Source organism: Callithrix jacchus, chromosome 3, assembly GCF_049354715.1.
Source record: "Callithrix jacchus isolate 240 chromosome 3, calJac240_pri, whole genome shotgun sequence".
NCBI classification, from domain to species: Eukaryota; Metazoa; Chordata; class Mammalia; order Primates; family Cebidae; genus Callithrix; species Callithrix jacchus.
In genome coordinates, this window is record NC_133504.1 from 48,401,219 (window position 1) to 48,426,962 (window position 25,744).

General features: G+C 43.0%; 3 protein-coding genes and 1 pseudogene across 12 annotated transcripts in view; 1 reads left to right on the plus strand and 3 right to left on the minus strand.

Annotated features, from left to right (window-relative positions):
* LOC144581681 (uncharacterized) overlaps positions 1-20,543 on the minus strand; it is a 149,741-nt gene extending 129,198 nt beyond the window's left edge. The window contains exons 1-2 of the mRNA XM_078366064.1: positions 20,499-20,543; positions 19,818-20,214 (exon numbers count right to left, since the gene is read on the minus strand). Of these exons, the coding sequence (XP_078222190.1) occupies positions 19,818-20,214; positions 20,499-20,543 (442 nt within the window). The remainder of the gene's footprint in view (positions 1-19,817; positions 20,215-20,498) is intronic.
* LOC144581735 (keratin, type I cytoskeletal 18 pseudogene) lies at positions 53-852 on the minus strand (annotated as a pseudogene).
* Positions 20,544-20,701: 158 nt separating the features above from the next.
* Positions 20,702-25,744, plus strand: part of NR3C2 (nuclear receptor subfamily 3 group C member 2) — a 356,613-nt gene continuing 351,570 nt past the window's right edge. For 2 of the 8 annotated variants that reach the window (XM_008992565.5, XM_035292341.3), the window contains exon 1: positions 20,702-21,148. The gene's annotated coding sequence lies outside the window, so the exon portion shown is untranslated. Of the gene's footprint in view, positions 21,149-21,290; positions 21,426-23,250; positions 24,072-25,744 lie in introns of those variants that run through there. The other 6 variants (XM_078366026.1, XM_078366028.1, XM_054252644.2 and 3 more) reach the window with 3 other exon arrangements.
* Positions 22,289-22,980, minus strand: LOC144581736 (uncharacterized). 3 transcript variants are annotated; one of them, XM_078366441.1, is made up of 2 exons: positions 22,675-22,980; positions 22,289-22,547 (listed from the first exon to the last, which is right to left on the minus strand). In XM_078366441.1, the coding sequence occupies exons 1-2, from the start codon at positions 22,967-22,969 to the stop codon at positions 22,429-22,431; spliced, it is 414 nt and encodes a 137-aa protein (XP_078222567.1). In that variant the 5' UTR covers positions 22,970-22,980; the 3' UTR covers positions 22,289-22,428. The 3 variants fall into 3 exon arrangements, with proteins under 3 accessions (XP_078222567.1, XP_078222568.1, XP_078222569.1); XM_078366442.1 differs by having other exon boundaries at positions 22,329-22,542; XM_078366443.1 differs by having other exon boundaries at positions 22,368-22,561.

Below are 25,744 nucleotides of genomic sequence, written 5' to 3' on the forward strand. Positions count from 1 at the left end.
GCTGAGACCAGTATTTGTCCAGCTTCTCTTGGTTCTTCCAAGGAAGCTTGTCCTATTGGGCCCAGATATCTGCCATGATCTTAGGAAGGTCCTGAGAATTGAGGGCATCTACCTCCACAGCCAACCCAGAACTGGCAATCTGAGCTTGTAGGCCCTTTACTTCCTCTTGATGGTTCTTCTTTATTAAGAGCAGCAGCTCCTCCTTGAGAGCCTCGATATCTGTCTCCAGCTGCAGCTGAGTGACATTGGTGTCATCAATGACCTTGTGGAGCCCATGGATGTTGCTCTTCACAGACTGACACATGACCAGCTCTGTCTCATACCTGACTCTAAAGTCATCAGCAGCAAGATAAGCATTGTCGATCTGCAGAACAATGTGGGCATTGTCCACAGTATTTGTGAAGATCTGAGCCCTCAGGTCCTCGATAGTCTTGAAGTAATGGCTCCAGTCTCCGACCTGGGGTCCCTTCTTCTCCAGGTGCTCCCATATTTTGCTCTCCAGCTTCCAGTTCTTGGTCTCCAGGCTCCTCACTCTGGCCAGGTAGGAGGCCAGACAGTCACTCAGGCTTTGTATGGTCTCCTTCTCGTTCTGGATGCCTCCCATTCCTGCCAGAGTCCTGGCCATCCCTGCAGCCAGGCACTTGGACCCCATGCCACCCCAGAAGCTGGTGAAGCAAGACACGGAGATGCGGGAACCAGAGCCCCCAGCACCTGCAGAGATGGTGGCCATTCTGCTGACCAGCCAGATGCTTTAGGAGGACGCCTGGACAGAGCCCAGGGCTTGGTAGTTGGTGGAGAAAGTAGAGTGATTGGTGAAGCTCATACTGTCCCATTCTCCAGAGGATAGCGAGAGGAGAGGACTTAGGCTTTGCTGACCTCTGCTCTCTTTTTTATGTGGATCAGTTCAATTCTCCTCTACTCCTCACCCTAAAGGGTCATGTCCAAACAAATCAAGGAACTAACAACTTTGTAAGTAAATAAATACACACACACACACACACACACACACAAACTTACACACAAAATACACAGGAAAACAAGGCAGAAAGATAAATCTGTTTCAGACAATATAGAAAAGCTGGGAATACAAGGGGTACGGTAGTTCAGAAAAGGAAAAGATCAATCAAGAAGGGTTCAGTAAAGCAGATAAATGTTGAACTAGACCCTGAAGAGAGGCAAGAATTAGTATTATAGAGAGAGGAGGCAAAAGGTCATTCAAGAAAACTGCACAACCGAAAATGAGCATGGCCTCTGGGAGAAGGCAACTCTCGACTGGGAAGCTAGAAGCAAGATAAGGCTGACTGGTGCTAGAAATGCCAGACTGTCAGACTCAAGAGCTTGGATTTCATCCAAGAAGAACCAGAAGAAGCTCTAAGAAATATGCTTTGGAAAGCGAGGAAGCTTTGGGAGTGGTCGCGGAAAAAAGAACCAGGGGTCCAAATACTATCAGAATTGTCTCTTTCTGATCTCTGCTTCTTTGTATAGATTGTATTTAAATTCTTCTCCTGAAAATGTGCTTTCTCTACCCAGGGGCTGAAGTGATTCAGCAAATTTCTGGCTCATTATCCATGGAGAAAAGGCCTTTGCCTCTTTCTTCAGCTCCAAAAACTCAAGAGAAGGATTCTATTTGGCTTGCTTGAACCAAGTGCCCATTCCTAGAAGCCTCACGGTGTTCAGGAAGGTAAGTTCATGGAAAAAGACAGCAGTTCCTAACAGACCACGTAATAAATAAAGCATGACCAGTCTGGAGAAGGGAGAAAACAGAGAATGAAAAAATGCCTCACGTCACTTCTTTATTCCCTGTGTTTTCCCTTCCTCAATCCAGACATCACTACTGGGGGAAGAGTTATGAATGAGGAAGCAATCACAGTTTGTTTCTAAGACTGGACCCACTGACAAGATTTAGATAAGGAAAATTTATTTATTCTTCAGTAAGTGTTTTTTGTTTACAATCTACTATTCTCTCTCCCTCTTTTAGAGATAAGGTATTACTCTGCCACCCATGCTGGCATGCAGTGGCACAATCATAGCCCACTGCAGCCTCAAACTCCTGAAATCAAGTGATCCTCCCGCCTCAGCCTCCCTAGTAGTTAGGACTACAAGCATGCACCACCATGCCCAGCTAATTTTTTTATTTTTTTTAAGAGATGAGGTTTTGCTGTTACTGAGGCTGGTCTTGAACTCCTGGCATTAAGCAATCTTCCCACCACTCCCTCCCAAAGTGCTGGAATTACAGGCATGAGCCACAGCATACCCAGCTGACAACCTACTATTCTTAAGTTTCTATTATATCTTCCTTATTTTTCCCTTACTTTTTTTCTAATTTAAGTCATTAGCCAACATTTTGTGTCTTCTTTTAAGCCACCTTAAATTCTTTTGAGGAAAAAGGAAAATATTAAAATCAACTACATAACAGCTGTTATGAACCAATTATTAAGACATAGTTCTTGTTTTCAAACAGCTCTGAGTCTAGGAGCTATCTGTGTACACTATGTACACAAATAGCTGTTACAATGGAGAAAAGTGATAATGCCATTAAGGAGGCATAAATAAAATTCTGTGAGTTCAGAGTTTGCTTTACTATATGAAATAGTATCACTGGATCAATATTTTAGAGTAGAATAGAATAGATCAAATAGATCAAATTAAGACCTGAAGATATGGCAATGAAAGGCTCTCTATACAGAGGGACAGCTTGAGCCAGTAGCATAGGAGTGATCAAGAGTAGAATGTGTTCAGAAAACAGTTCATATTTGACAGGATAAATCTGGGACTAAAAGGGAAGTGGGCCAAGAGAAGTGGAATCCTGCCATACCTGTGGCCAGGCGGCGTGACAGAGCGACGGTTCTAAATTTTTTTATACAAAACTTTATGGGACGTTGTTTACAGGGTAATAGAGGAGGAACTAAGCTGAAGACGTCAAAGAGACTGCAAGATGTTGAGGGTGAGGAGCAGGAAAATTAGCAGCATCTTGGGGAAGATTCATGTTACAAGGTAAAGATCATCCTCACAATGAGATCACTTCCCATTTCTGGAAGAAATTCCAATCCTAATCCCAAGACAGACATGGGTAGAGGAGAAGAGAATCTTCTTTTCCTCCCACATTAACCCTTGCAGGAGTTGGTGGTAGCTCTGTGTGGTCTACGGCAGTGGTCCCTAACCTTTTTGGCACCAGAGATTGGTTTCGTTGAAGATGGTTTTTTTGGGGTAGGAGGATGGTTTCGGGATGGAACTGTTCCACCTCAGATTATCAGGCATTAGGATCATTCTCATAAGAACACAACCTGGATCCATTACATACACAGTTCACAATAGCTTTTGTGCTCCTGTGAGAATCTAATGCTACCGGTGATCTGGCAGGAGGTGGAGCTCAGACAGTAATGCTGGCTCCTCCGCTGCCTACCTCCTGCTATGCGGCCTGGTTCCTAACAGGCCATGACTGGTATCAGTCCCTGGCCAGGGGCTTGGGAACCACGGTCTATAGAACCCACAAGTCATGGAGTCATGAAACCACTCATGGTGTCACTGAGAACCTCCCATACTTCAAAGATCTAGATAAGAGTGTTTAAACCTGGCCAGGCGCGATGACTCAGGCCTGTAATCCCAGCACTTTGGGAGGCTGAGGCAGTTGGTTCACCTGAGGTCAGGAGTTCAAGACCATCCTGGACAACATGGTGAAATCCTGTCTCTACTAAAAATACAGAAATTAGCCAGGAGACGGGTGTCATGGTGTGCACCTGTAGTCCTAGCTATTCGCAAAGCTGAGGCAGGGAAATGGCTTGAATCCAGGAGGCAGAGGTTGCAGTGAGCTGAGATCGCACCACTGCACTCCAGCTTGGCAACAGAGTGAGACACTGTCTCAAAAAAGAAATGTGTTCAAACCTATAATCCATGCATCATGGAAATTCAAGGCTTTTGTGTCACCCTTGTTGATTGTAGTTGGTTCCAAGATGCCATTTCTTCTGAATTAAGTAAATTTTCCATGTGGGTCCTTATTCCACATCATGTTAGCTCAGATGGGGGACTCATTCTCTTCCTTAATGGCCATAAGTTAGTTGTTCACATATGATGTTGGTATTTACAATAGACTTGACTGGAGGTTTGAGAAATGGAAAGGGGTTCATATAACAGAAAATAGTGGCCAGGCGCAGTGGCTCAAGCCTATAATCCCAGCACTTTGGGAGGCCGAGGCGGGTGGATCATGAGGTCAAGAGATCAAGACCATCCTGGTCAATATGGTGAAACCCCGTCTCTACTAAAAATACAAAAAATTAGCTGGGCATGGTGGCGTGTGCCTATAATCCCAGCTACTCAGGAGGCTAAGGCAGGAGAATTCCCTGAACCCAGGAGGCGGAGGTTGCGGTGAGCTGAGATCGCACCATTGCACTCCAGCCTGGGTAACAAGAGTGAAACTCCATCTCAAAAAAAAAAAAGAAAATAGTTTCAAATCAGATTTTAGACATATATATACAAAGACAGAGTCTTATTCTGTCACCCAGTCTGGAGTGCAGTCATGCCATCGTGGCTCATGGCAACTTCCACCTCTCAGTTCAAGCAATTCTTGCCTCCCTAGTAGCTGAGTCTACAGGCAAGCACCACCACACACAGCTAATTTTTCTGTTTGTAATAGAGATGGGGTTTTGCTGTGTTGCCCAGGCTGGTCTTGAACTCCCAACCTTAAGTGATCTGCCCACCTTGGCCTTCCAAAGTGCTGGGATTATAAGAGTGAGCCACTGCTCCCAGCCTAGACATATATATTATATAAGCCTCCAATCATCCCATGACTAAAGGATTTTCAAAGGCCCCTTCACCTAACACAGTGCCCAGTCTTGCTCCAACTCCCACTCCATATCCCCTTTTCATGTCTCCCATTTAGAATTTCTCCTGAAAACTTTCAAACTCTTCACTCTATTATAATGAGAAGTGTTTTTCAATCATGGGTGATACCTCCCTCTGCCCTTGACACACACTGACAAGGGGTGATTCAGCAATGTCCGGAGACATTTTTGGTTGCCATACTTTGGGGAGATTACTACAAGCAACTAGTGAGTTGAGGCTGGGTATGCTGCTTAACATCCTACAATGCACAGGACAGCCAGCCACAATAAGGGACTATCTGATCAAAAATGTCAACGGATCCAAGGCTGCAAAACCATGATATAGAGCAAATCAGTTCTCTCCATACTCCATACTTGCAGATATGCAGTCTTCTTCACCATTGTATGATTTCAACCTATGAAGCGTTCACTCCATTTTATCAAAGGAGATTCCTGTCACAGCACACAATGACAACTGAGACCCTAAAATTTCCTCTAACATGAGCTGCCCTTCTAAGTTATGGTTTTAAATGGCATATTTCCTCAATACATATAGAATAAAGTTTTTGTCCATACTCGATTATACTTACTCTGCCAGGAAGAGAAAGAGAGAAAGAGGAGAATGTAAATAGTGTGGGTGATTCTGTCCCACGTTCCACTAAAGCATATGCCCCAGAGGAGCGCAAAAAGGGAGATGTGAATCTCATGTTCCTTCAGTTGGTCTCAGTTCCTGAATTGCTCTCATAGTATGAGCATCTCACCATGCTGAGTGTGATTCAAGTGTTTAAAGATACATTGTTTTTTCTTGTACAACATGGCCCCCAAATGCAAGCCAACTACTTTATCAGGTGTTTAGCGGAGAAAACAGCAATCTGTTCCAATGCTGGAGGAAAAACTGGCTGAGTTGGATGGTATAGAGGCCTCAAACTTGACGCATAAAAACGGCCACGTATATTATATTTAAGGGTGAATGAAGGAATTTTTTTCCCCAGGGTATTCCTGAATTTGTATGTACCTCGCCTAATGATTTTAGAACCAAACTCTATGTAAAATGCAACTCCATATTACCAGGGAAGAGGGTCTGTGGGAGTACTGGAGAAGTAGAGGTATTGGAATAGAGCCTTAGGGATATTACAGGTTGGGATGATGATAAGAAAGAGAAAAGAAAAGAAGGAATGGTGAGCAAACATCAGAAAGGCAAAAAGTACTGAAAGATCACATTGCTACTTTATCAATTTTTAGGGACATCTATTTGATAATTGAATGAAAAGTTTGCTAATTTTATAAAAGGAAAGCTATGCCACAGAGAGCTTAGTTGTTTCCAGTATTGACCTTTCAAAAATATTACTGAGCAATGTAGAATAAAACAACTAAAGTTACAATACAATGCAATACCTGGTGAATTGTTAATTCTCTTTTTCTGTGTGTCTAATGTGAAATGTTTGCAGCTAAGTACATTTATCTGTTATTAGCCTGTTTTTTTAAATTTAAAAAGCTACCAAGTATATGCCATAAATTCTAAATACTTTGTTTAAATATTAAACAGCAAGTAACAATGGCAGCTTTAGCAGGTGTGCCTTTGAAGTCTGTATTTATATTGTGGTGAAAGTGACTGTGTGTAAGTGTGTAAACAGTGAAGTTGACAATTAAGTGGTCGCTAGGTATCTCTAACCTTGCTGGCAGTTTCTGCCAGTGGCTCACCCTCAATAATTTAAAATGGAGATTATTCCTTTTGCTAAGATGATATTACAGGTTTCTTCTCTTTCTCCCTTTCTCTTCCTGGCTGGGTAAGTAAAACTGAGTATGGAGATGTTTGTTCCATACATACTACTGAGGAAATATCCTACTTAAAACCACAACTTTTTAAAAGGGCAGCTTGTATTAAAGGAAATTTCAAGGTCTTAGCTGCTCGTGTGTGCATAACATAGGGAAAAGGCAAATTAACTCATAAATATTTTATAGGTCAAAAACTGTATGTGAGGTTTTGAAAGATAAATGCTATAGTAATCATTTCAGAAATTCCGATTTTAATTAAATATAATATTTTCAAAATTGTGCTGAGGTGCATGGCATAGGCTTTTTAACTTCGGAACTTCCTGAATAATGCACTAAATAAAGGGAAAATTGTTCTCTACTAAGTACTATTTTCAACACATAAAATTTTATAATGATTTTCTCTCATTTGGCCACAAATTAAGGATATGGGTACTTTTTCTGGACCAAATTGCTACCCTTCATTTTCAAGACTTTAGTTCCATGCGCCTATGAAGTAAAATTTCTAAAAAGTGGTTGAGAATGTAGAATCTGGATTGGAAATTAAACACTGGATTAGCTGTATTAGGGTACTGGGAAGTGCAAGGAGTTGGAAGAGTTTAGCTAATGGGTCTTAGTTGACTTCTCCAAGAATATTATTAGAAATTATTTGGATTCTAGAGAAAGAACATATGAAAGTCAAAGCTTATATACATTTGGAGCAGAATTTGAATCTGGTTCTGTGGGATTCTACTGTCCATATTCTTTTCTCTACAACACGCTGCTCAGCTACTTGACACTCCATGTTCAGTAATAGTTTCCTGGTCTAAATATATTCAAACTTCGCTATAATACTCTTACTATAGACTTACGTTCTATCCACAATTTTTTATTCTGTATCATGTAAATTAATCAGGGAAATGCAGCAACATATAAACATCAATGTCTCACAGGGTGCACAGAGTAAAGATTTATTCGTGACTCACTTCCCAGTCCAGTGCAACACAGGCAATTGTCTTTGGTAGCTTTCCCCCAGGAAGTGATGCAGGGATACAATCCCATATCAGACTAATAATGCTACCTTCCTAAACGTGAGGTCTCTCAGGCATTCATGACAAGGGAAAACAGCTTGGGCAATCAGTCCAGATTGCCCAAGTCCAGAAAGTACAACACATCACTTCCACCAAAACACCAGGATCCAGACTCAATCATCTGGACCCAACCTAAATGCAACAGAAGGTGAAATATGTAGCTATCCTGTGTGCCCCAAAAGAGGAAAATGAAGTCAAATTTGGTGAACCCATAGCATTATCTGTTTCATACCATCTAAGAGTTTATTTCTTCAAATAGCAAAAGAACCCTATAAATATTCTCTCAAGGCTGAAGTTAAGTTCATGTCATGGAACACTGGGGGAATGAAATTGTGCCATAAGAGTAGTATGTTTTGCAATGGGTGGGTTGAGACAATGGAAGAGGATATGCCTGAATGTCAGTGAGAGGAAGTCAGGCAGATAGCCCACAATACCAAATAACCCAGTAAAGAAAATTAAAAAAAAAAAAAGGAAAAATTATTGATAAGGTCAGATGCCAAGTGAATGGAGAACAGAAAAGAAAACTGCTGTAGGAGCAAATGGATTAGGACTAAGAGCATATTAAAAATATCAGAGCTAACATGGTTTACTATAAGCCAGCCATTATATCTGTTGTTAATCTCCATAGTAACCTTATGAGGGAAACCATGTTATTTGATTTTGCAGATGATAAAGCCGAGGCACAAAGTTTAAGTAATTGATCCATAGTCACACAGCTACTCAGTAGCAGAACTGGCATCCAAACCCAGGCCAAGTCTGGCTCCAGGGTCTATGCTTTTAACCTTCATACTTTACTTTCACTATAAAAGACAAACACTGCTGGATTTCTTCTTTTATGTGATACCTGGTATCTGACACAAAGGCAACTTTTCAAAAAATGTCCAAGTCCCAATGCACTTTACTACCCACCAATTTATCAGGCTATATTGGCCTTTCTTCCTGATCTCATTTTCTCTGTGCAAAGTAATTATTTAAAAGGCTAAACCAAATGGATAGATACCTTACTCCATCACTCTTCTTACACATTCTTCTCCCTGCCATTCTAGCAAAGGAAATCCTACTTTAAAATTCCTCCAGTGTAGGAAGTTCATAACTTCCTTTGTAACCTGTATCAGTATTTGGCACTCTGAAAGCAAAGTCGATATTTTACATTTGGAATATATGGGAAATTTGGAATTTTTCACCAAAATTCCAGGAAGGCCAGTAAATCCTGGATAGGATATAAATCCAAAATGGCAGAATGTATGCTTTCTGCAGACCTTTCACACTTCTCTCAAACAGGGGTTGACAAATAAATCTGGGTGTTGTCTCTTTCTTTCTTCTTTGTATCCATCCCAATGGTCGAGTTTTGCATCTTAGGAAGAAGCTACTAGTTTTTTTCTTAGGAATCTTCCCTTGGCCATTTATGGTCCGGGCATCTCTCAAAAACATTCTGAATAGCCCCTGGAAGCTGGAGTAATGTTGACAATGTTTAGTACCCTGGATGATGGCGCTGACTGACGAGGCATGGCTGTCAGCCAACAAGGATGGACACTGGCTGTAAGCACGGAGTCTGGCTGTCCTAGTACTGACCAACTGTACATCAGCCTGCCCCTAATGTTGTGCAATAGTGTTGCAGCAGGCACACTAAAGGAAACTGTGACTGCCTGCACATTCTCTCCTGTGCTAACATATACTAAGCCAGAGGCCTAAACACTAGCTCTCTCCCCGTGACAGTGGTAGATTAAAATCTGTGGGGGTTTTTGGCTCTTTGTGGAATAGTATTACTTGTAATTCAAATCCTGCTGATTAATCTCATGTAGCTGAAATTCTTGTTACCTTTCACTGATTATTTTTTTGAGATTGGTTTGAATCAGGTATGTCTCATCTCACTTTTAAAAAAATCATTAATTGAATCTAGCCTTTTCTGCAAACTTACCATTGGCTCAGTGAAAGATCAGCTCATCTTCATCAGAATATTTAGCTACCTGATTCCACTATCTGTTTATTATGAATGATGGCCTCCCTTGGTTTTGAGATTGTAAATCCAGATTCCGGGGTGTGCATACAAGTCACCGAATGCATCCCACCCTCCACTCATCATTTCTTACACCTCTCCTTAACTGTAACCTTAGATCTTATGCCATGGTTCAAGCCTATCTGCCCAGTGAAGCTGGCCAGCACTTATGGCAAAAGCCATTAATTGCCCTTCTGTACTTAGGCTTGCCTTTTTCTTTTTCTTTTTTTTTTTTTTGAGATGGAGTTTCACTCTTGTTACTCAGGGTGGAGTGCAATGGCGCGATCTCGGCTCACCGCAACCTCCACCTCCTGGGTTCAGGCATTTCTCCTGCCTCAGCCTCCTGAGTAGCTGGGATTACAGGCACGCGCCACCATGCCCAGCTAATTTTTTGTATTTTTAGTAGGGATGGGGTTTCACCATGTTGACCAGGATGGTCTCAATCTGTTGACCTTGTGATCCACTCTCCTCGGCCTCCCAAAGTGCTGGGATTACAGGCGTGAGCCACCGCGCCCGGCCTGCCTTTTTCTTTTTAAAGTAAAACTCTAGTTTTATTAGGGCACATGGCCGAATCAACATTTCTTGAGGGTTGCTCAGCTAATGTTATGTAGGCAAAACTAATGCATGCAAATTACCAAGTCAAGGTTTTTAATAGAAAATCATGGCCATGGAGCTGCCAAGGCAGCCTCCACCATACAGATAAAGTCAACACTCTATGGAATTGGGGAGCAACAAGGAACCCAGCTTCCTAAAGACATCGTGTATTAGACTGTGAGTTCTGCAAACAGTGAAAGAAAAAAGAAAAAAAGGAAGGAAGTAGAGAGAGAGAAAGAAAGAGAAAGAAACAAAGAAAGAAACAAAGAAAAGTAGCAGAATCTTTTTTCCTATTTTCTATACATTTTCCTAAAGTTTAGTTTCCTAAACTTTTTTCCTATTTGCCCCTCTGTATTTTTTGGAAAGTCTCTTTGCACAGGAGCTTTATCTGTACCGAACACATCAGTATATATGAAACAAGTTTATTTCTAGGTTAAAGATCAGCATATTGGGCCAGGTGCGGTGGCTCACACCTGTAATCCCAGCACTTTGGGAGGCCGAGGTGGGTGGATCACTTGAGGTCAGGAGTTCGAAACCAGTATGGCCAATATGGTCAAACTCCATCTCTACTAAAAATACAAAAATTAGCTGGGCATGCTGCCATGCTCCTGTAGTCTCAGCTACCCGGGAGGCTGAGGTAGGAGAATTGCTTGAACCCAGGAAGCGGAGGTTGCAGTGAGCTGAGATTGTGCCATTTCAGGTGTCACAGAGAGAAAGAGACACTCTGTCTCAAAAAAAAAAAAATTTAGCATATTGCTAAATAAAGTGAGTTGTTAAACTCACTGAATTCCTAAACCCTGTCCGATTTGAACTGAACACTTTTTCTAGAATGACAGTCAAATGACTTGGCAATCCATACAATTCGGGCTGACCAGAATAATAACCAGTTCAGGTAATAACTTCAGATTAGCGTGCAACGATCTACATTATCTCTGCCTTTGGTTGAGTAAAAGATGAGTCAATCAAGAAGAAAGAAGATTGGAAAGTGATCCAAAAAAGAGTGCCATTGGAATGTACTGAATTTGACTTGCTCTGTTCTAAGGATCTGTAGTCCCCTGGGTAAGCAGTTCTCCCTGCCCTGAGTTCACCTTCATTCCTGTTCTCAGTTGATTTTTAAATTCCTCCCCTCAACTTAAGCCATGAGCTAGGTTAAGTAGCAACCCCTGTCTCAGTGTTGTTTGGACCTGAATGCCTGGAGGCCATGTTACATTTTGGATATATTAAGAACGGATCCCCTCTTCTCAAGATCTGGGGCAAGGAGAGACTGAAATACCCAGGGCTTATAACAAAGGGTATAAACTCCCAGGTGATGAAAGTCCTAACCTGCTGTAGTTTTTTGCTCCCTCCCTCTTCAACAGTAGCCCCCACCAAGAAATGTGAATGTAACACTTTTTATACTTCTATAGTTAATATGACAAAATGTTCACATCTGGTAATATGAGAGTGGTGACTACTTGAGTCTGTGGGCTTTTTAATTGTTCTGTGTTCTTGAAACATTATTGAAATTTTATGAAACATTTATAAGCTTACGAGATATTTTATGCTTAACATTTGTAATTAAATATAACAATATTTATAAAGAAGGCATCAAAAACTCTAAGTGACTTTTACAATTGCAAAAAAAATTTTAGAACTCAATGGACTACTTAATTTGTTTATTTTAGAACTAAATGGGTACTTGATTTGTTTCAATTAGCTTTCTATGATGTCACTATAAGGTTAAGGAAATCTAATCTTTTTCCATGTAAGTCTTCCTTTCAAAAACTCTTCATGATGTTCGTCTTTCTTTCAGAACGATTTCCACAATGTACGGATTATTTCTGCACAATGCTCCAATCAGAGAGTACTACTTATAACACCAACTTTCCTCACAAGTGAAATATTGGGCATTACTTTTTAAATGCTGCTTACTTCATTTAGAATTTGATTTTAAGAAACACTAAGAACATAGCTTTATTTTATTTCTGTTGAATTTCTTTGATTATTCATCAAGTCCGTCTCTATGAAAACAAATTTTATTTATCTTAATTGAATTTCATTTTTCAACTTCTCAAAGAAGTAAAATCCTACGATGTCAACATTGTTTCCTAATAGGGGATAAAATTGTTATAGAAGTAAACAAGAGGCTTGTGTACCTGAGAAAAATATTGGAAATCCTCTCTCGTAATATGTTGGTCAAATCCTAGGAATGTTGTCTGCAAGGTGAAAGGAATTCTGAAAGTGGATGGCAGTAATGCTTGCACAGTAATATGAATGTAGTTAATACCACGGAACTGTACACCCACTAAAAATGGTGAAGGTGGTAAACTTCATGTTCTGTGTATTTTACCACAACTTAAAACTGTATGTTTTGTTTTGTTTTTTGAGACGGAGTTTCACTCTTGTTGCCCAGGCTGGAGTGCAATAGCGATCTCAGCTCATCGCAGCCTCCGTCTCCCGGGTTCACGTGATTCTCCTGCCTCAGCCTCACAAGTAGCTTGCAGGTATGCAACACCATGCCCAGCTAAATTTTTTTTTGTATTTTTAGTAGAGATGGGGTTTCTCCAAGTTGGTCAGTTTGGTTTTGAACTTCTGACCTCAGGTGATCCACCCTCAACCTCACAAAGTGCTAGGATTACAGGCGTGAGCCACCATGCCCGTCCTTAAAGAGGTGTTATTAAATTAAGAAAACAAACAAACTAGGAATGGCCACAGGCTTTGTTAAAAGGGTATCGCATTTAATTGCTCTAAACTTCCCATTTGATAAGATGAAAGCTAAAAAAGACACATTAGTTAAAACCTACCTTGAGAGTAATGAGCCCATCTTTATGGCATACTCAGAATAGAGCGAGAAAGGTGATCTGAACTTGACCACAGTTAACTGTTTACAAAGGTAACTGAAGCAGCAGGATATGGTGGCTCATGCCTGTAATTCCAGCATTTTGGGAGGCAAGGCAGGAGGATTGCTTAAGCCGAGAAGTTTTAGACCAGCCTGGTCAACATAGCAAGATCCCTGTCTCTACAAAAAAAACCCTTTTTTTTTTTTTAAGAAAACCTGGGACTTGTTAGAAATGCAAATTCTCAGACTCCACCCAAGACCTACTGAATCGGAAACTCTAAGGGTGAGGCCCAGCAGGCTCTCTTATTTATCATATTCTCCAGGTGACTCATGCGTGCTAAAATTGGAGAATCATTATTTTAGATTCTTAGATGTGTAAAGTGCTTGAGGACTCAAGCTGATCCTCAAAAACCCTCCTAATTGGCAGTGTTATCTTCAATCTCCTAAAAAAAAATATGGTCTTGGTTTTCTGTAACAAACATCCAGGGGTAGACAGCTGAGATTTTTTGAGTACAATAACTAGATACATGTACTGTGATGAGTACTTATCCCATTGTAGTATCAATAATCAATATGTGGCTGGGCATGGTGGCTCACACCTGTAATCCTAGCACTTTAGGGGGCCAAGGCAGGCAGATCACCTGAGGTCAGGAGTTTAAGACAAGGCTGGCCAACACGGTGAAACTCCCTCACTACTAAAATACAAAAATTAGCGGGGCATGATGGCAGGTCCCTGTAATCCCATCTACTTGGGAGGCTGAGATGGGGGAATCACTTGAACCTGGGAGACGGTGGTTGCAGTGAGCCAAGATCACACCACTGGGCTCCAACCTGGGTGGCTGAGTGAGACTCTATCAAAAAAAAAAGTTTCAGAAATAAAAAAACTTAAACCTAGAATAAGTTATTGCCCTGCGTCATAAGTAGGTAATAAAGCCAGAATTCAAAGCCATTCAAGCTGACTCTGCTGTACTGCTCGATTTGCTTGTCCTGTGAAAAGAACCCATATAAAACACAGCTCTAGGCTGAAAATTTCTGCTTAGAGTTTTCATTAAGAACACCTTGCCTTGGGACCCTTTCTTACATCTTGGGCTTTTTGAATTATCTGCAAAAGTTGGTGTTTCCTTGAGTTTCTCCATAAGTGTACTTGCTGTGATTACCTTGATTTACATCTTGGGTCCATAGTTTGTTTTTGTTTGTTTGTGTGTTTGTTTGTTAAGGTACCGCTAGTATCTTCCAGTACTGGTCTTGTGATGTCATGGAAATAATATAGTAGATAAAAACATATGTATATATGATATTGCATTTTGTTCCTTGGCAGTTGCTACTAAATTATAAAAATAAAAATTTTGTTTACAAATAAAGATTAAAAACAGTTTAAAAACTGTTAATTACATTTCAGAGAAAACATCATTTCAGTAGTACTTAAATTTGAAATAAAAACAACATAATTTATAAATGAAAAGATAATAATATGCAACTGATCATGCTGGAATAATCAATTTTAAAAATTATTTTCCTTGAATTTTTTTCTTCTTTAAGATATGTAATTATTGTAAAATTATGTGTCTTGTATTAAAAACAAAAAAAAAATGTTTTGTGCACACATGTCCTAGTAAAATCCTGACTTCAGGTACTTACTTGGTCCTTAACACAAGGAAGTAATCAGCACTATCATCATACATTAGCATTGTTAAGTCTACCCAGACTTTGCTTACAAGATGTGGTTCTACCATATTCATGGTAAAGACCATTACATTTTCCTTTTTTATTTTTGAGAAGGAGTTTCATTCTCATTGCTCAGGCTGGAGTGCAATGGCATGATCTCGGCTCACTGCAACCTCCGCCTCCCAGGTTCAAGTGATTCTCCTACCACAGCCTCCTGAGTAGCTGGGATTACAGGCATGTGCCACCACACCCAGCTAATTTTGTATTTTTAGTAGAGATGGGGTTTCTCCATGTTAGTCAGGCTGGTATCGAACTCTCGAACTCAGGTGATGTGCCTGCCTTAGCCTCCCAAAGTGCTGGGATTACAGGTGTGAGCCACTGTGCCCGTCAAGAAATTTTTTTAAGTACTAAACTAGGTTTATTTCTAAACATGTCTACTTGTTTTGATAAAATATTAAGGTCTAGTTTTAACTGGCACTAAATATTTCAAAATAGATTATAATTTAAATATTAAGAATTGACATTTCATATACCTTCCATATAGAAAGTGTTCATTTTAAACATTTTAAAAATGGATATTCAATGTTAAAATATACCTATTAATAAAACTATATAGTACTCTGTGAAAAACAATCAGCACTGAAAAATTTGCACCTGGTTAGAGAAGAGGAAAAGATAGCTAACCTCGACTTTTACTAAAATTGTACATGTCTTTTGAAAAAAAATCCCATCAAGCAATTAAAAAATGCTTCATAATGAAAGAGATAATGGATTAGTAACCCCAAAAGGATTAGAGAACACAAATGCAATATAATAAAAATATCATTTGATATAAGAATGCATAAACTCTCTACTCTGCCAGCTAGATGAAGTGGGAAATACTCAGCTGCCTTACTTGGGACAAACTCAAAAGTTGGATTAGGTCTTCGAAATGAGCAGATGACCTATGAATGAGGGGATTCAGTAGGCTTCTTTAATATTATACCATGACCCTTTTCTTGGAACAAAAATCTCTTAATTTGGGGAGACTATAGGTGAAAGGGAAATTTGACACTTGCAGAGATTTAGTTTTAGTTTGCTTTGCAATGCATTACCCATAGCAAATTTACCTCTATCTTTAGGAATAAAGAAGGCATCTGTCATGAAGCTTCTTACATTTTTTGTTTGCTGCTTCCATTGCATATATCTGACATGTAATAACTTCCCTCTATTAACTTTAATGTTAGGGAGAAGATTTTATTCACTTTGGCTGTCTACATGGCTATTCTTAACCTGGAATTGTAGTGTCTGTTTCTGACACTAAATAAACATTTTAAAAATTTTCTCTTAAAATTATTTTTACTATGTGTACCTAGGCATCAGAAAATGAATTTTTGTTTTATTTTTGAGGGATCTTGCTCTGTTGCCCCGGCTGGAGTACTGTGGTGCAATTATGGCTTACTGCAGCCTTGACCTCCTAGGCTAAAGCTATCCTCCTGCCTCAGCTGCCTGAGTAGCTGGGACTATATGTGTGTGTCACCACACTCAACTATTTTTTTTAACTATTTTTTAGAGACCAGGTCTTGCTATGTTGCCCGGGTTGATAAAAATAAAATATAAAAATTCAAGTGGCATCATTTTATGTGGATACCTTATTGCCTGTCCCTGATGCATTAATAACATTTTATATCACAGTAAGTTTTTTTATGGCTAAAGATCAAATCCTGAAGCATTTTTTTGCAGTCATCTTTGCTAGAATTTAAAAAATAGTGTTGATCAAGATGTTGTCTTAGTTGTTACTGACAGCTGTTAAAATGCTGCTAAAAATATAGTGCCAACTACTGAAAAGCTAACTGCTCCTGTGAAGTCCTAATGAGAAATTCTAAATGAGTGTTTCATCAAGTTCAACAGAGACTTACATTTCCCACACCTGACCCACTGGATTGTTTCACTTTCTTTTGGGCTTGTTACTGTACATAATATCACAGAAACAGCTTCAATGCATAATTTTAATGAGCACACAAATCATGCAATTATTTATGTAAGATTAGCACAGTTATTTAAAGGTGAATTTCTTGTACTAAACCAAGAATATATGAAAAAAGAGAAATTGAAAATATCTTTATTGTTATTAAAATATACTGCTCTAAGTTCCTCCCCTTTTTCAACTACTGTACATTATTTCTAAATTTAGAACATCAGTGTAGACACAATGAAATCTGATTTGCTTCTAATAATATGGCATACTAATTGTGATGCATGTGCTGTTTGGTGCTCTGTCATCTCAAAATCTGGCCATAAAAATGTATTAAGTTTGCATATTTTCTATTTAAAATGACTACAAATGGAATTAAGGTACACAGATGAATAAATAGTAAGGTAAACAAATACAGAAATTAACGAATAACCAAAGCTAATAAAAATATTCCAAGTAGTCTAGGAAATTGAGTTTGGACTATTTTGGATATTAACAAAAATACTGATATGTTTTGTATTTATCTTCTGGTCCACAATTTCTTATTTGCTTTCAGTGTTTATAAACTGTAACATGTGTGCTTTGCAATACACAAGTTTTATCTTCTATTATTCTTCTATTCATCTTCTCTCTCTAACACCCCCCTCCTTTCTCTTTCTGACTCTCCCTGTCTTTCTCAACTCTTTCCAACAGCTGGTAAGAGATTGGGAAAAAAAAAAAAAAAAAAAAAAACCAGCTTTTTAGAAAGAAAGAAAAAAATGCCAGCATGGCTCGGCTTATTAATGAAGTTAACTAGGACCAAATGCTTAGCCTTTAACTTTTAAAAATTATTGAATATGATTAAATTATATGATACCTATTGGCCTTTACTTTCTTGTCAGTAAACAGATAATGGAGAGGTACATAATAATTTCAAAATATATATGTTCAATTTTTTTTTTTTTTTTTGCTTATAATTTTACCACTAACTCCATGACTCCATGGCTTTCTCCCCACCCCTCAGTGTCAGCTGAGGAATGGATTCAGAGCAGAGAACTAAGGGGTGGCTCTGCTAAAGCTGAAATAAAGAACTAGGGAGGATTTTTCCAACACAAACTTAGATGATATTAGGCTTTGTATCTGAAGTTACATAATAGAGGATGTGATGTCACACATGTAAATTGCAAATGCTGAGTCGTGCACTTTGGTGGCAAACCCCAGGGAGTTTGACATTAATGGGATGGGGGAGGGAGGTGTCCCAAGGTTCAGCGACTGTGAATAGAGGGTGAACAATTGTCAAAAGGGTATGTCTGATGCTGCTTCCAGCTTTACGCTATCTGGCAGCTACATGAGATGAAGTTAATGTCCTTTTCCGTGTGATAATTTTCCTTTCTTAATTCTCATTTTTCTTGAAAAAAATTCTATCCTTTTGCCAGGAAAAAGTACACTTATCTAAAAAGATGAAAGCAACAAACTTTAAGAGACACCTCAGAAAACAACTAATTATTGACATTGCTAGGCACACATGTTTCTGAGTTGACAGGGCTCTCTATGAATGGGCATTGAAATGAAGAGTCTAAAATCCATCTTCTTTGAAGACATCTCTCTGAAGCAATCACTTGTGGGGTGATCCCAAGCAAAGCCAGTGTCACCTTCTCTTCAGATGAGAAAGACTCGGATCTTATCCCAAAGTTGTTCACTTTTCAGGGTGTCACAGGACGACCCTTGTCTTATAGTCAGCAGAAGAAAATACAAAAGTGGTTTACCTGAGGGAAACTTATCATTCAAATGTTTGGGCAAATGTGTAAAGATCCAGTTATCAAAAAAACAAATAAGCTTTGCCTATTAATAACTGCAAGTTCCCCTAACATCTCTCTCAAGGGGTAAGATCAGATGATACTGTAAATAAAAGGACAAATGGACTCCTCATAGGCTATTTTGTGAAAAAGTTTCAAAAGAATATCCATATCTGCTTAAAAATTCAATCTTAGCTTTATAATATCAACTGTTTCAAAAGCAGGGAAGATGAAAATTTGAGAGTAGTTGGTGTGTGTGTGTGAAATGGACTAAAAGAAACACAGGAAGAAATATTATAAATTTCTAAAATATCACAGTTATAATAACCCCACTGTACACCCTAGTTTGATCAAGTTGTCCTTAATTGAAATCATTGTTTAAAATAGTGGTGGGAGTACCTAGGTAAAGAATTCTTATAGGAAATCATTTTGTAAAGGGGGAAAGAATAATCAATGCCCAGTTTGTAAGTTCTAGAAACAATTTACATTGTATTGGTTACCTTAAGTAGGGGGTTCTTTTTATCCAGTATTCTCTTAGGAAAAATTTCAAACACAGACAAAAAATTGAAGGAACTTTACAGTGAATACCTGTATACCTAGCACTTACATTCTACTATTAATATTGCACTGTCAACATGCTTTTCACATATCTATTTTCTGTCCATTTTATCATTCCACCAATGTTCCAATGTCACTGTATCTTATTTGTGATGCACGCATTTCCAAATTAGTTTGCAGACATCAGTACATTTCTAAATCTTCCTTTTTATAACTCACTGAATTTTATTTTTCAAAATATTTGATATTTAAATATTTTCTTGATCATCATCTTAAGATATACCATAAGAATGTCATAAGTATGAACCTAGAAGATTTTCCTACAAATAAGGAAAGTCAAAAGTTGTTTTACTAATGGCCAAAATGTTACCTTGAGCCATCTAAGAACCGAGTGGTGCCCGAACTGTGGGTGATGGAGGCAATGGGAAGCTCGCTGTTAGGACAGTGGGAACGTGGAAGGATAAAGGCAGTGATTGTTTGAACAGGGCAGCTAGGTGTTTAACATGGGTCTCTGTGGGAAGGGATTAGCAACTTTCACAGCTATTTAGGAATAAAACGGAAAAGAACTCAAAGAAGAGCAGAGGTGGAGGAGGCTAATACACCCTGTAGAAAAAGGAATGTTAAGCCAGAAAAGGGGTGTGTGTGTGGTCAGTTCGAGGGGTTGAGTCAAAAGGGACCACAAGCAGGGGAGCCCGTAATTGGTAGTGACACTCACAATTCTCCCTCCTCCCGGGCCCCCATCTTCCACCTAAGGGTGAGTATAACGGTGCGGGGGAAGAGTCTGGGGCAGAACGTACCTCGCAAACCCGCGAGTGCGCGTGAACACGCGCGCACACACAAGCACACGCATACATATCTCCTGACGTGCTGATCTGCGTGGCCGGGGTGGGGACGTGGGACTCCGGGGAGGCTCCGCAGAGGAGCAGCGGGCGCGGGAGAATCCTGGGAACCCGGTTCACCCTTCCGTCCTCCGCCCCCTGCCGCGTGCCCGCGCGCCGCCTGTAGCCCGCCGGGCCGGGTCACCCCCCTTTCACTTTCGCGTCTGCGTAGGTGTCTGCCCGGGCCGGCGCGAGGGCGCGGGGGCGCGCCAGGCGACGCGGGGGCGCGCGGCGCGCCGCGAGCGGAGGGGGAGGGGTCCCGGCACTCGCCCCCTTCCGTGCTCGCCCCGCGGAGCCGCCTCCGCGGGCGTCTGAGCTGCCGTCAGAGCAAGGGGATCCGTAGCGACCGCCGCTCCCCAGCCCGCTCCCCGCACGCCTCCGCGCTCAGACGCCCGCTCCCTCCTCGGCGCCCCCCCACGGCGGGGGTGGGGCAGTGGCTCCGAGAGCAGGAGAGGGGCGGGGAGAGGAGCAGCCTAGCGGGGTGGGCAGCCGCCGAGCAGGAAAAGAAACTTTTCCCTCCCGCCCCCCACGCGTGGTCCCCAGCCCTCGCCTCCCCCCTCAGGTGGGAACTGCACCTGAGGCCAGACGAGAGGTCTGGACCGGACTTTGCTGAGCTGCGGGGAGGGCTGAAGCGGGTGCGTGCATTTGGGGCTCAGTTTTCCTTCCGCTCCCGGGCTGTCAGTGGCCGTGGTGGGAGGGCGGCCGCCGGCGCCCCTGGCCGTTTCCCGGCGTCGCCTCCTCCTGCCCGTGAGGGTGTGACCCAGGGAGTGGGGCGCAGGCTCCTCCTGCTACTGCCCCCTCCTACACGCGCTCGGCCGCCCGAGCTGTCACCCGCCACCCCGGGCCCAGGGAAGGGGTCGCGGAGAGCGGCGCCGCGGAGCGGCAGGCGCGGGATCCTCCCGCCGGACTTCCCGGCTCCCAGGGACGCCGCCGTCAAAGCCAGGCGGACGCGCAGCTCCGGGAGAGGGACCCGCCTGAGACCCGGCCGCCGCCGCTGGGGGCGGGCGGGTGCCCGCGTCCCCCTCTGCGCGATTTGGCGCTGCTGCCTCGCCGCCTCTTGTGGGGTAACAGCACTATTGCTCTATTGCTCTACGCACCGTCAGCAAGGCGACTCCCGGGATTATCATCCTCTCCATCCTCACCGCCCGTCAGCCAATATTGGACTTGCTGGTGGCGGCGGCAGCAGCGGCGGCGGGAGTCTCGCCGTCCCCCTTCCCCCGCCCCAGCCTCCCCACCATGTCCTAGAAAAGGTGAGTGCAGCGACAGTCACTTTGCACTGACAGCGGCGAGGGGGGCCCGGAGAGCGCAGGGGCGGCCCCGGGCAAGGCAGGTTGCGCGCCGAGGGCAGAGGGCGCGGGTTGGCAAGCCGAGGTGGGATGCAGGCAGGAGACTAGTTGCCCGCCGGCGGCCCTGGGGCAAGGGTGCTGGGTGGCGGGCGAGCGATCGCGGCGGCTGCCCCTGCACGGTTCTAACCTAGATTTTGCAAGAAGCTGAGATCCAGGGCAAGACCGGCCCTCCTCAAAGGAGGTAAAAACTTAGTAAAAGAGACACGTCCGTTCTTTTAAGAATGAATAATTCGGTAACGCTTGTTGAGTCTCTGCCGCCTCGCGTGCCCAGGCGCTTGGTCTGGGACTCCCCTTGCTCCCGCCCGCCGCCCGCGCTCGGCCAAGGTGCGATCGATGCCGGGCTCGCCGCGCAGGGAGAGTGCGCGTGACGGCGGGCCCCGCGGGAAAGTTGGGACGCTCGGCGGGGACTCCTGGCTGCGGGGACGCCGGGGGCAGCTCTGCGCTGGGGACCGAGAGGCATTGGAGTCGGGGGGTCGGGACGAGCTCGCGGCGCTGCCGCTGTCTCCCTTATCTCCAGGGAGTTCCTGACTGGAGGGGCTGAGAGTTCAAGTCTCCCTGGGTTAGGGGTCGGGAATCTCGAAGCTTAACTAACTGTAAGGAGAGGAGGGGCCTCTGGGCATAGGGTGTCCCCCTGCCCCCCGCCTCGGGCTTTGGCGAGCGCGGAGCGAGGGTGAGGCGGGAGGCCGCACAGCTGCCGCCGCCCGGCTGCGGGTCGCCGAGGGCCGGGGACCAGATTTAGGTGTATACGTCACTGATGCTGACTCCGTGCCAGCCGGGAGCCTAAAACCGGGCCTTATACGCGGAGCTTAAAAGTCCTTAGAAATCAAAGTTAAGCCCATCCTTTTGCTTAGTAACTGCAGCATTTGGGTGGGCGGGAGAAGAACCGAGGAGGGGGCGGTTGGAGGGAAACCGAAATTTCTTCGTGCAGACACCCGCGATCCTTAGAAAACGGTTTGGTTCTTTCCCCCTCCTGTCTGTTTCTCCCACTTTTGTGACCCATCCCCTCCACCCAATATAATGTGAATATCCTCGATGGTAAGCTTGCTTTCAAACTGAACTAGTGGAAAAATCCAATACTAAAGTAGTAAGTACAGTGACAAAATTATAAGGAAGCAGAGGAGCAGCTCTTGACCATGTCGCTGTTTTCATTTTTCTTTTTTTTTTTTTTTTTTTGTGGTAGGGGGCTAAGGGATGGGAGGAACGCTGCGTTTAAAGGGCTTTTCCAGCACGGTTAAAACAAGCAAATTCAAATCCAGTGAGAACGTGATCCTCTTGCTCGCTGGCAGCGAAGTCTGCGACTGCTCTGCGGATAGGTAACTAGTGAGACATAGGAAAGGGGCTGGGAGAGGAACCTCGGGGGTCGGGTGAAGCCCACCCAGAGTCCTCCCCGCGCGCGGACGCTTTTGGGCGGCGCCAGGGCTGCCGCTCACCTGGCGCTGCAGGTGGAGAGCGAGCGTGAGGGGACGACACTTTGACTGCTCGCGGAGAAACCGACTTCTTCCGCGTCACCACACTTTTCACATCTCCCCAGATATCCTGGGGTCGGCCAGGAGGAGAGCAGGGTGGACGTGAGCAAGTTTGGGGCGGTCGAGCGATGGGGGTGGGGGCAGCGTGCGGAGGCCGCCTGGTGTAGCCACCGCCCGGCACCACAAGCTCCCGCCGCTTCTGCGGCTTTAAGGAAGCTGCCGAGTCCAGGCTGTGTCGCAGCAACTTTGTATCAGTCATGTCGCCCGCCTGGTAACTGACAGCCCGAATTGTCCAATAAGAAGCCCGCCTGACCCTTGCGGTGTGGAGCCTTGCTTCTCTTTAGGCCAATAGGAAGGGCACAGGGGGGCGGGATAGCAACCTGAACTTTATCTGGACATGTGACCCGCTTTTAAAAGGGCCAGCCCTCCAGCTGGCCCACTCCCCCTCCGGGCTTTCGCCCGCCCTCTCTCCCTCCCAGTTTTGCCCGCCCTGGCCCTGCCCCTGCCCCCTCCTCTCAGCCCCTCCGCGCCCGGGGTGTCATTGGGCCCGGTAGACGGGAGCCAACTTCAGGCTGCTCGGAGGAAGCCCGTGCAGTCAGTCACCTGGGTGCAAGAGCGTTGCTGCCTCGGGCTCTCCCGCCGCAGGGAGAGCGGCACTCGCTGGCCTGGATGTGGTTGGATTTAGGGGGGCTCCGCAGCAGGGGTTTCGTGGCGGTGGCAAGCGCTGCAACAGGTAGACGGCAAGAGACGGACCCCGGCCGAGGCAGGTGTGTAGGGGTGCTCGGCGGGGCACCGCTTGCCCTGCTCGGCTTGCGGCCGCGGCGCGGGAGCGTGCACTTTGCAGGGAGAAGTGGCTGCGTAATCCGGAGGCACAGTCAGTATGGTGCTGTGTGCTTGTTGTTTTGTTTTGGTTTTCCACTTTTCTCCCCCTTTGGCCGCCAGAGGACTATTTTGGGAAAGTTTGGCCACTTTGGATAAATGCCCTCTAACTAGCAGCTTTTAACTGCCTTTGGCAGTGGGAGGTCTACCACCCTTCGCTTTCCCCAGAGATGAATTTCGAATCGTTTTCCCTATACAGTTTTTAAAGGACGTTTGAATAATATTTCTTTCCTTTATCAATTGCGGAAGCTCCCAAATCTCAGCCGGAGGTGTGTAGCGGTAAGGACAGTTGAAGGAGATGTAGATCCTAATAGATCCTATATAAAAGGGGCTCTGGAAATTCGTGCATTTCCCGTTCCCTACCATTCGCGAAACTCTTGAGAGAGGCTGCGCTTTCTATGGCATGAATTGGAATTTTAAGGGCAAGGAAAAAGGGACGAAGCTGCTTTTGGTGGCATCCTTACCCTGCTACTGAATTTTAGGTGCGTGGTTTTGCCTACTCAATTTAAAAAGACCAGGTTTAAATGATAATGGTTTATAGGACCATCAGTTTTAATTATTTATTATGACACAGGAGTTAGGAAAACTTTTGATAGCAGACGAGCTTTTGAAACCGCTGAATTTTAAAGGCACCAAATTGCTTCTTAACATTTTGTACTGCCATTTCTCTAGGTGCTGTTATTGATGATATTTACATAGTAATTATAACAGCATTCTCCATCTGTGAAGTCCTGCTGTGAAGTTTTAATTTTATGTTTGACATCGTGGCAGCTATCATGGAAAAGCTTGAGAAAAGTTTAACAAAATAATTTAAAGTGGAGCTTTTTCCTTTAAGGGAGGCATAGTTTGGTTTGGCGATTTTTGGAAAGATCAGGTGGCTCGGTAAATTAGGTGAGTGAATAGAAATCAGGTGTGCTCAGTTCTAACTGGTTGTCCTGCTCTCTTAGGTGACCTTGGGCAGATTTCTGTCATTTACCTCATCCATAAAAGAGAGAAACGTAATAGTTCTTTAGTGGGGAATGACAAAAAATAGTTACCTATAGTGAACTTTTGAAACTAGACAGCCTAGAGATGATTGTGAGATTCTTAAGCCTTCGTCTTTAAAATACCATAGTATAGCGAAATAAATATAAAAAATGATGACTTTTCTATCATGGTGAGATTGGGTTTTGGGGGATGCTAAAAGTGAAAGTGTTTCCAGATAAAATACAAATTCGCAAGGATCTTTGTTAATATTCCTGAAAAAAAGTACTTCCTTATGGAAAAGGGCGATTTAACACGGACTGTAAAACGTAGAACTTTAAAGTAAGGTTTTCCTTTGCGAAAACAGCATTTCTTTTGTGTTTGAGAGCATATGTATGGCTTAAAGTAGCACCTCCATCAGTGCTTTTTCTTTTCCTCACGTGAATTTTTTTTTATGTTTCGGGGTAAGGCCCATTTGCGTGAAAATTAAAAGTTCATAATGTTTTTTTGCATTTGTCCTAAAAGAATCTTTGTTATGGTGTCCATTGAGAGGCAGGCAAGTCTGAATTTTATGTCAGTTAGATTTGTATACCTCTATCTGCTTCATTTTATACTTTAGTAACAAAAACTTTTTCTTTATCCTCTAGATATTAAGATCTATGAGGATCAGATTCATCGACTAGTATTTTCAGTATTCACTAGTAAGTACAGGTTGACTGAAATTCTGCTAAAGCCATGGTCATTGTGCCAATTCCAAAAAAGACAACCTCAGTTTCCTGGATGATATAGGAAATAAATTCCTAACCGGATCCATTTGTTTACAGAAAAGACTAATTAAAGTGGTAGGGAGACTCAATATAAAATATTTCAATAATGCTATTTAAAAAAATCTGATCTTAAAAAATATTTGCATGGAAGCCATGCAGATGCTAGATGTCTTGTATTCTTTTGTGTTTGACTATTGCCAGTGTGTATCGTTTCCTTTGTTGAGAGGTGCATTAGGTTGGTAGAGGAAAATACCTTAAACAAACTAATTTAGATTTCAGCAAAGCCTTTTGCAAATTCCTTAATGAGAGTCCTGTCAGTAATGTGGTGAAATACAACCTATTTTATGTTATTAAGGGAGTTCAAGGTTAGCCAAACAGGACTTGGGAAGTTGTGATCAGCTGTATGATGTTAGCTGATAAAGCAC

Coding starts and splice junctions, on each gene's coding strand:
- LOC144581736 (XM_078366441.1), bottom strand. CDS start 22,969: ATGACTGATACAAAGTTGCTGCGACACAGCCTGGACTCGGCAGCTTCC. Junction 22,548..22,674: donor CTCTCCACCTGCAGCGCCAG/GTGAGCGGCAGC, acceptor ACCTATCCGCAG/AGCAGTCGCAGACTTCGCTG.